The sequence below is a fragment of the Rhododendron vialii genome, chromosome 6a (genome assembly GCF_030253575.1).
Source record: "Rhododendron vialii isolate Sample 1 chromosome 6a, ASM3025357v1".
Taxonomy (NCBI): domain Eukaryota; kingdom Viridiplantae; phylum Streptophyta; class Magnoliopsida; order Ericales; family Ericaceae; genus Rhododendron; species Rhododendron vialii.
Genome location: NC_080562.1, coordinates 36,500,912 through 36,510,818, shown reverse-complemented (window position 1 = coordinate 36,510,818; position 9,907 = coordinate 36,500,912). Strand labels below are relative to the sequence as shown.

Below are 9,907 nucleotides of genomic sequence, written 5' to 3'. Positions count from 1 at the left end.
TACGAATGTGAAGTATATATGTTGGGGGATCTGAATCATCTGACAAAGACAAGTGCTTATAATGGTGATGCAAAAACTTCTTAATGACAGGAAATTATTCGGACATTGCCGCTATTAGTGGTCCAAGGAAAAACCAAAGAGTACTCCACATGGATATCTCACATGGGCTAGCTGCATTGCACACATACGGTCCCCCTTGAGTGTCGCATAATTTAGGTGCAGGCGCGTGAGCGGGAGCGCATACGAAAAAAATGTTTTTGAAACACGTTTCAAGCTACTAAAACCCGCGAGAGAGATAATTAAGAGCTCGAGCGGAAGACGTTTTAGGAGTGACAATCCTTCCCTACTACAGCTACGGCCCAATTGATTATATGAGTTCCTATGCCCAATCCCATGTGCTGTCATGGATTTGGATCAGGCCTGGTCCATACTGCTAGTTGTTTTTTGGATTTAAATTTTTATTTCATAGGTCATGTAATGAAGGCTAAAGCATGATGTTGCAATTTGTAAGGTTTGTATATCTGACATGGAATCCACACCAATATGCAGCGATAAGAATTTTTTTGGAGCGGTACCTTAAGAAATGTGAAATGTTTTTTCTTTCTCTAAAGAGACTAGACAGTCCCAATAGATCTATCCGTTGTGCCTTGATTCGGAATTCATTGAATGATACAATTCATTTTGATCGTCTAATTTATGTTTCGCTAACTAGGAGATACGAATAGAAAAGATAAATGGCTTTAGAAGTTAAAAGTGATTCTCGATATTTCACTTTTATCATTATCACTTTCATTGTATTTTTTATTTTATTTTTTGCTAATCGAACAGATTCTTAGAGTTTAATTTAGAAAGCAAAAGAAACTTATTATTAGGCTCTGTTTGGAACATATGGAAAAGAAAAGAAAGGAAAAGAAAAGAAAAAAGGAGGAAAATAAAAGGGAAAAAAATACTATTCACTGAACTTAAAATTTTTATTTTCTTCTATTTTTTTCTCCCAACCAAACAATGGAAGGGAAAATTTATTAATTTTACTTTCTTTTCCATAAGTTCCAAAAGAGCCTTTAGCGAAAGAAAGTGAAAACATATATTTCTCTTCACGCTTTTGACCAAAATAGAACATCCGAGTGCAAAATTCATTTAAAGGAAAAAAAGAAAAGAAAAGAGCAACAGAAATAAATAAAAATAAACCTCACATATACGCAGCCTTCTCGGGCCCAAACCCTAATTCGAGCCTCCAGTTCTAACACAGAAGAGGCTTCTTCAATCAAACCCTAATTCAAGCATACCCTTACATGGAGTCTCCGACGGATAACATTGAAACGCTCTCTATCTCCTCTCCAGATCAAGCCCCTTCCTCCGGTTCCGCATCCAAGTAAGCTTCTAAAACACCTTCTTATACATGTTCATGTTCATGTCTGTGTGTACTTGTGTATGTGTTTACGGGTACGTATAATTGTACGTGTTGTGGATTGGTAAATTTGTCTTAACAGGGGGATGAGTGTGGAGGAGAAGTTCAGGATTGTGAGGAGTGTTGGGGAAGAGTGCATCCAAGAGGATGAGTTGCTAAACCTGCTATCGAAGAAGCCCGAACCCGTTTGCTATGACGGGTTCGAACCCTCCGGTAGAATGCATATTGCCCAGGTTTGCGATTGACAACGTAGTCAATTGTCCTTAATGTTGTTTACGCATTTGAAGAATTTTGATTGTACCAATTATGCTGCAGTTTCTTAAGTTCATTTTTTTGCTGTATGGTCCTTGTGTAGCTATCCGTTTCATAGTTGTCCTCAATGCTGTTACCTATTTGAAGAATTTTGATTTTGTCTGTTATGTTGCTATTTTTAAAGTTCAGTTCTTGCTGCAGGGTCCTTGTGTAGCTAACCGTTTTGTAATTGTTCTCAATGTTGTTACCTATTTCAAGAATTTTGATTTTACCAGTTATGCTGCAATTTTTAAAGTTCATTTCTTGCTGTATGGTCCTTGTGTAGCTAACCGTTTTGTAGTTGTCCTCAATGCTGTTATCTATTTGAGGAATTTTGATTTACCAGTTAGGCTGCAAGTTTTAAAGTTCAGTTCTTGCTGTATGGGCCTTGTGTGGCTAACCATTTCATAATTCAGCTATTATTGTACAAATGTTTGGGAGAGGTCTTTTTCACACCCGGGTATTCCCATCTCAAATGATAGGAAAAACAGTGGTTTAGATAATGTCACGTAGACTGGCGTGATGATGGGAATTTTTTAGATAAAAAAGTTTCCAACTACGATTCACCTAGAACATTATATTGTTTGTCATTAGAGGGGGGACACAACTTGTGTGTGTAATGGAACTCTCCATGATATTCGTGTACTTTAGAGGATCGTAATCCCCTGGTTTCCTTAAAGTGATATGCTTCACTAGTATTTAGGATGAGCATAGATATTTTTTTCCGCATTTTTTTTAATTTTAATAGTGTGTAATTACTTGAGAAGATGCAGTGGACTAAATGTAGATGTTAATATTCTGGATCGTATACTTTTCTAGTTATAGGTATGGCCAATAGTTTGTTGAATCTTATACAAATTAACGCATATCCCGTACTCTTAATCTTTTATTACTTTTGTTTTTATTTTTGTGACACTCAAAAATTACGGGATCACAAACCCTGGATATGTTGAAAGTTGAATATTTTGTCTCTGTCGTTTTTCAAAACTTTGATAATAAGTTTGGGAGAATTTGTACATGTAGATTTGCTGCTTCTTAAATATGATGGATGCATTTTGTTTTGTTGGTGAGCAGGGGGTCATGAAGATAATTAGTGTGAACAGGATGACTTCTGCTGGTTGCAAAGTAAAAATATGGATTGCAGATTGGTTTGCACAGTTGAACAACAAAATGGGGGGTGACTTGAAGAAAATTCAAACTGTGGGAAAGTACATGATTGAGATCTGGAAAGCTGTGGGTTTGAATCTCCATGGAGATAAAGTGGAATTTTTATGGTCTTCGGAAGAAATTAACTCCCGGGCACATGAATACTGGCCTCTTGTAATGGATATCGCAAGAAGGAACAAGCTTCCTAGGATATTGAGGTACCAGATTTATGATAGGAATTACTTCCTTGTAACTATCGATCTAGTCTAGTACATTAAGCTTGAGATCCTCCTTGCAGATGTGTCCAGATTATGGGTCGCAGTGAGCAGGATGAGTTGACGGCAGCCCAGATTCTCTACCCATGCATGCAATGTGCTGATATTTTTTTCCTTAAGGTGCCTTTATTTCTTACTAATCATGGGTGTATCTATATTGGTCTTGCTGAGTTCTGACTCGAAGACTTATGTCATGTTCACTGTTTAAAGTTGTCATGAATTGATACTATCATTTGATTAATTATGTGAGCTTACTAAGTCAAGTTTGATTTAAGTTCTGCTGACTATGGAGAAAAACCATCATGCCGCACACCGTGGCGGTTGCATGAGTGTGTGACTGAGTAATCATTATTAGATTGTTAACCACCAACTCATCTAAAAGCTTAAGCTGTTAGAGAGAGGGACAACTTTATTATTTATATCTTCAACACGCTCCCTCACGTGTAGCCAGGCTCTCCTTCATAAGCGGGCTAAACATGTGTAAATATTTTAACATTAGGTAGGCGGTGATGTTTGAACACAAGATCCATTGCTTGCTTTGATACCGTATTAGATTGTTAACCACCAACTCATTTAAGCTGTTAGAGAGAGGGGCAACTTTATTATTTATATCTTCAACAATCATGAAACAAAGTGTCTAACAACATTATTAGAAAAATTGGAATAAAAACCATGGATGGTAATTGTTAACGTTTTGAAACATGCAAATGGATAAAAACTAGATCTGCCTTGATGAGGTTTCGTTTCTTGAAATCGTGGCATTATTGCCTCATCCTCTTTGTTGTTAAGAAAAAGTCCGATTATCAATGCTATCAAATAAATTTCTTTTCTATCTTTGCTGGATATCATTGTGATTGGTTGTGTAACCTGTTGGTTAGCCCGTACATGCATATTTTTTATTGGCTTAACCTGTACATATTGGTGATCATGTTTGATTGATTACTTTGGAGAGGTAGCTTTGATCTGTGTTTTGATTGTGCCTAATGACATAATGGGACAGTAAACAATGTTTTCAATCTGAACAGGCTGATATCTGTCAACTGGGCATGGACCAGCGGAAAGTGAATGTTCTTGCTAGAGAGTACTGTGATGACATTAAGAGAAAAAACAAGCCTATCATATTGTCTCACCGTATGGCCCTTTTCTGATTATCCGGACATCACATTTGTTTATATTAATTTGTTTATTGTGATATGGTAGCTTCTCTTGATTACTGTTTTATGCAGACATGCTTCCTGGTTTGCTGCAAGGGCAAGAGAAGATGTCAAAAAGCGTTACAGACTCTGCCATTTTTATGGAGGACAAGGAGGTATTGTTTTGTGCTACAAAAAAACAATTTAAGGAGTCAGTTTTTGTTGTGCCTAATTAGTAATATAAGTTAATTCTTCTTCAAAGTGCCCTGTTCGTTAAGGCCTCATTCAGAATTTGACGTACTTAGTTTTTGGTGTTCGCTCAATTAATAAAAGTATGTTATTGCCGCAGGCAGAAGTTAATCGGAAAATAAAGAAGGCGTACTGCCCTCCAATGGTAGTTCAAGGGAACCCCTGTTTGGAGTACATTAAATACATTATCCTCCCATGGTTTGATGAATTCAAAGTTGAACGTAGTGCTGACAATGGTGGTGAAAAGTGAGTTTCCTCCTCCTCCTCCAGTATTAGCCATGAGTCTTTTATGCAAGCAGCCATGAGCCTGAATGTTGAAAGTTGAGCCCATTGTAGTGCTTTCTCAGATTTACCTTTCATAAGCCATGCAGGCTGCAGCTGTTCTAAATTTCTAGATTGATGTATTTGTCTGGTGCTTCCGATTCTATTTCCTTTGGAATCGCTAATTCTTATTCGTTGATGAGCTTGTCTTCTTGGGCGTTTGTGTTTGGAATTCAGGACCTTCAAGAGTTTTGAAGAATTAGTTGCGGACTATGAAAGTGGGAACTTGCATCCTGCTGATCTAAAACCTGCTCTATCAAAATCAATAAATAAGATATTGCAGGTCTTGTACTTCTTTAATCTGCACTTTCCTGCTTACATGATGTTGATGGTTTCTTTCTAAGTTTCTAGTGTAGGTATACTCCCAGTTCTTAAATATTGGTGCTGCAGACCATTGGTCCATTACTAGCTATGCACCAGCTTGAACTTAAAAGAAATAGAAGTATCATGTTTCCAATACTTTTTGGTGTGCTGTTTAATGTTTGTGCTTGATTCTTTTCCTTTTTGCCCACTCTTTTTTTTTTTTCATCCTGTGTTGTATATTGTTATACTGTTGCGACTTATCAAAAAAAAAGTTATACTGTTGCGTATCCTTCCATATTTATGAGTAGTCCTCTAGAAATTAGCGCATAATCTCATCTATTAGCAGCATTAATCTTGCATTAGATATAAGAGTTCTTTTGCTTGACGGATATGAGCATAAGATTGGACTATTTCTAAGGATCTCTTATCCGGTGTTTGGTGAAAAGTTTTACCGCTTTCCAGAAAATGTGCGACATTCAATACCAAAAACCAAACGGGTGTAGTATTTATTATTAATCCTATCCCAATTAGTCCGAAGGAATTACGAGTCCTGTGCCTTTCAGTAGTATTTTTGCCAAACAAACGGGCCCTAAGTTCATATTTTTGGACTGCATTAATCATGCATGGTGACTCAGCTGATTGTGGTTCTTTTTTGGATAAGTCTGCTGATTGTGGTTCTTGTTTGTCAAATTGATCAGTGGTTGGTCTTAGATTGGTCGGGGGGAATAGAGGCTAACTGTTGCTATAGGTTTTGATTAAGCGTTCATATTTGAATATACTGGCCATCTAGGCCAAGGAGCCTGCCCATTGCCCATTTCATTTAGAGAATAAGTTCTGTCCGGTTGATCTGGACAAGTGGGGCTGTCCGGACAGCACCCGTGTGGGCCCCCTTCGCGCATTTTTTTGGAAAATCCGAACCGTGCATCTTGTAGGGCCCGCAAAATAAAGTATCTACGCAAAAAATCAGCTTGTCTGAACATTGATAAGTATGTTGAAAGTTGAGTTTTTACACGAAGAAATGGATGACCATGAACAGTTTAACTTAAAAATAGTTGACAGATCACGGTCATCCATTTTTCTGTGTAAAAACTCATTTTTTGACATACCTATCGATGTCCGGACAAGCTAATTTTTTGCGTAGGTACATTATTTTGCGGGCCCAACAAGATGCACAGTTCAGATTTTCCAAAAAAACACGTGAAGGGGGCCCACATGGGGCTGTCCGGACAGCCCCCCTTGTCCAGATCAACCGGAAAGAACTTTTTCTCTTTCATTTATCTGGATAATAAGTTCATTTTTCTCTGCAGCCCGTACGTGATCATTTCGAGAATGATCCTACTGCGAAGGAACTATTCAAAAGGGTGAAGGTATGAATGAGTTCTTATCTTGCCTTGTTAAGATCCTAAATTTTTTCCTTATCTGTCTTTTGTAACGTTAATGATTGTTTTCCTCCAAAATTAAATCTATGGCATAGTAACTGCTCCTTTAAAAATAAAAAAGAAAGAGAAGTAAGGAAATATATATTTGTCACTGTGGTTTTGCTTTCATTTCATTAATCTGATTATTTGCTTTATTTTTTTTTATCGCAGAGCTACGATATTACAAGATGATGCGACCTCGAGTGTGCACACATAATGTTATAGGCTTTGTTATTGCAGGTCTTAATCAGAAGTTTCTTTTTCTTTGCGACGATACTTTTTCTTTTACTTACTATTTGCAACAATTTAGGTCATTTGGTGTAACTTAACTAGATAACCCGTTAATGGAGTACCCTTTATTCGATTTAGATGAACTCGTGTTCTTTGGGGGTACGATGTTTTATAATTCATCGCGGAATTTGGCAGTGGTGATTCGACTGAAGGTTTTCAGAATGAGAGCCTGTGTTACTTTTGAGCAAATCCCTCTTCAACTATCTGGGTTCCGCAATAAGATTGGTACATTTCACAGACCATAACTAAAACCTCACTTGTTTGGGTATTCTTTCGTGAGATTGAGTTCCATTTTCCACGAAATCTAAATCTCACTCTCATCCCCAAGAGTGTGTTTTTTGGTCCTTTCTGTTTAACTTGATTTCTTCCCAACTAATTTGAGGTCTGATGGCCGTTGAATCTTGAATTCGGTCTCGATGTTTGAAATCTGAAGCACGGGGTTTACAATGTTCTAGCAAAAGCTATGGTCTACTTAGGGCAATACTAACCGGACACAACTGAGTCCGGAGTCGTTTGATGCACATGGGTTCACATGCATCGAACGGCTTCAGATGTAGTGTTTTAAAGTTGTTTGTAGCTTTTTGCTATTTTGAAGTTTTGGTTGTAACTCTGTGGCCTGTGCTTATATGTCTTGGAGTCCAAACAATTAGTGATGCCTCTTTCCTATGGAGTCCAGATTACTGGTCAATGCTATTGACCGGTAATTTGGAGCAACGTTGAAGATGGACATTTTGATTCGGGCTGATTATTCTGATAAAATAGAAAGCACAGAGTAAAATCGTTAGAGCTTAGAGCTTTGGGGTCGGAGATTTTGGAGAGGATCAGCCAGAGTATTTCGCAGGTAATAGGTTGTGGAGCTGATTTGAATAAAAGTGATGCTCCTCTTCTTCTTCTACCACTGTTTTTACTTCCTCTTCTTCTTCTTCAGAGCTCCTCTTTCTGTTTGTCGACATTTTCACTCTCTTCCTCTGCTCTGCTCTCCCCTCCCGTAGCACTATTTAGAACTTCTTGGGTAACAATAAGGCCACTTGCATCTCACAGAATTTCGCAGAGGTCCAATAATGGAGGAGAAAGGAAGGGAGAAATCCATTCAAGTTCGGAAGGGAGCAACTGAGAGTATAACTTTTGGGATCTGCTACTTTTAACTCATTATTGCCAGTAACAGACAAAACTAATGATAATTGCAGCCACCCATTGTTTTGCAACAGCGGAAGAAAAATGTGAACAAGACGCTCCCAATCTCCTCTCTTAACCTAACTGAAAGTACTGAATGAGTACAAAATTTGATTGCGAAAGGGCTTGTAGCTCAATGGTATTTTCTGGTCCTCCCTTGCGGGACGCCAGGGTTCGAGCCCCATCGTGGGCGTTTGAGGTTCAGCACTATAGATAGCTTCTGAAACTCTCTGTGGACTAATAAAAAGTACAGAATTTGATTATGAATCCGATCGTCAACCCAACTAAACTTCTCCCCCTCAAATTCCCTTTACCTCCACTGTCTTCCCCAACTTATAGCACTTTTATGAATCCTATCTTCAACTCTAAAGAAGCTGCTGCCATCTATCTCTATCTTTTCCTTCCCCCAGGGTTTTATGCCCCAAAGGGTGATGGGAGGGGAGGAATTCTCCCCCTTGTGAGATCTTCCCATCTCCCGATTTTAGATCTCGGAGATTTTCTCTCTTTCCCCCTTCACCCCCATCCTCCTCCTCTCCAAACCACCATCCGCCGCCCCTCCTTCGCCTCTTCCGCTGTGCAGTCCGACGACTTTTGGATGTAGTGCTTTGCAAATCGTGGTCGTCGGAGGCGTCCTCCTCCCACCGGAGTGGGAGATCTCGGTGGGTGGATGAAGTCTGCTCCGGTACAGCGGACTCCGTTCGGTTCTGTTACCGGTTTTTCTCTTCTTTTTTTTTGTTCTTTTCTTTGGTGTTCCCTGTGTGGAATTTCTCCCTGTTTGTGGAGCTTCTATCACCCCTGTGTGGGTGTTTTTGGTTGTTTTCTGCAGTACTCCATATGTCTGCAGCGACGGGTTTAGTTGGGGTTGGGCGTAGTTTTTGAACTAATACCCTTCTATTTGGTTTCTTGATCTCTTGTTCAGTGATAGAGTTTTCTCTTGATATTATTGTTTTGGCCAAAAAAAAAAATTGGATATTTAAAAAAAAGAAGGTAAAAGTCATTTATTTTTTTTTAGTTTTTCGATTCCTCCCATTGAGATGAACTAATAATTCACAAAAGTTTGACGTGAAATCAACAAATGCGAAAAAAATTGAACAAGGGAAAGAAAAAAAGAAAACTTTTTTTTTTTTCGGAAACTAGAGTTTAGTCAAAGACAAATATTTGACGGCAAGCTGAAAGTTCCAGAATTTGGAAGTCATACTGTATTTCATAACACTACTCGCTACACCTATAAAACTATAAAAGAGAGTCCCAATCTGCAAATCCGTTGTAGTCTAGTTGGTTAGGATACTCGGCTCTCACCCGAGAGACCCGGGTTCAAGTCCCGGCAACGGAATTTTTTGATTTTTCCCCCCTTCTCGTGTTGTATTGGCAACGGGTTCAGCTGTTCGGGTTTTGGCGTCCAATAATTCTAGTTCCACACCCAACACACACCCACACTCACGTGCGTGGTGCGTAAAGAATTTTAGGGTAAGAAGGCTATTTGGGCTAATGCAATATGTGGTAAGGAAGAACTTCAGAGCATCACGTGACGGTACTCCAAGAGCAATATAATAATCTTCCCCCGCTCATTTGATGGAAAAATCGAGACTCGTCCTTCCCTTGTTGAAATTCCAAAGCTGATGAATTTTGAACCTTTTCTTTGATCGTCGTCTCCAACCGAAATATGTAAATAGGTCCTTGTGTAAGTAGAAAAGGATGCAGATATTGAGCAGAATTAATTTCGTGCTTGGGTTGTGATTGTATTTTCCCTCCTGTTGGGTTTTCTTACATAAACATATACCCATGCATTCTATCCCTCCTCTTGGGTTTTCTTACACAAACATATACCCACGCACAAGTTAGGAAAAATTGCTCCCCATAAATCCGATAGTTTGAGTTATCTCACTTGCCCATAAATCC

General features: G+C 38.7%; 1 protein-coding gene and 1 non-coding gene across 2 annotated transcripts; both read left to right on the top strand.

Moving 5' to 3' along the window:
* Nucleotides 1-1,118: 1,118 nt before the first annotated feature.
* LOC131329554 (tyrosine--tRNA ligase 1, cytoplasmic-like) lies at nt 1,119-6,912 on the top strand. The gene is made up of 10 exons (XM_058362737.1): nt 1,119-1,372; nt 1,491-1,641; nt 2,774-3,063; nt 3,144-3,240; nt 4,146-4,251; nt 4,347-4,429; nt 4,603-4,748; nt 5,001-5,106; nt 6,434-6,493; nt 6,716-6,912. The coding sequence occupies exons 1-10, from the start codon at nt 1,293-1,295 to the stop codon at nt 6,734-6,736; spliced, it is 1,140 nt and encodes a 379-aa protein (XP_058218720.1). The 5' UTR covers nt 1,119-1,292; the 3' UTR covers nt 6,737-6,912.
* A 2,356-nt stretch (nt 6,913-9,268) lies between these two features.
* On the top strand, nt 9,269-9,341 carry TRNAE-CUC (transfer RNA glutamic acid (anticodon CUC)). Its single transcript has one exon. It is a non-coding gene; the product is annotated as a tRNA-Glu (tRNA).
* Nucleotides 9,342-9,907: the final 566 nt, after the last annotated feature.

Bases quoted from the DNA above. Each gene is read 5' to 3' on its own strand.
- LOC131329554 (XM_058362737.1), top strand. From the start codon at position 1,293: ATGGAGTCTCCGACGGATAACATTGAAACGCTCTCTATCTCCTCTCCA. The intron at 1,642-2,773 runs GTTTGCGATTGA...GTTGGTGAGCAG, and splicing joins GTAGAATGCATATTGCCCAG to GGGGTCATGAAGATAATTAG. The intron at 3,064-3,143 runs GTACCAGATTTA...TCCTCCTTGCAG, and splicing joins AAGCTTCCTAGGATATTGAG to ATGTGTCCAGATTATGGGTC.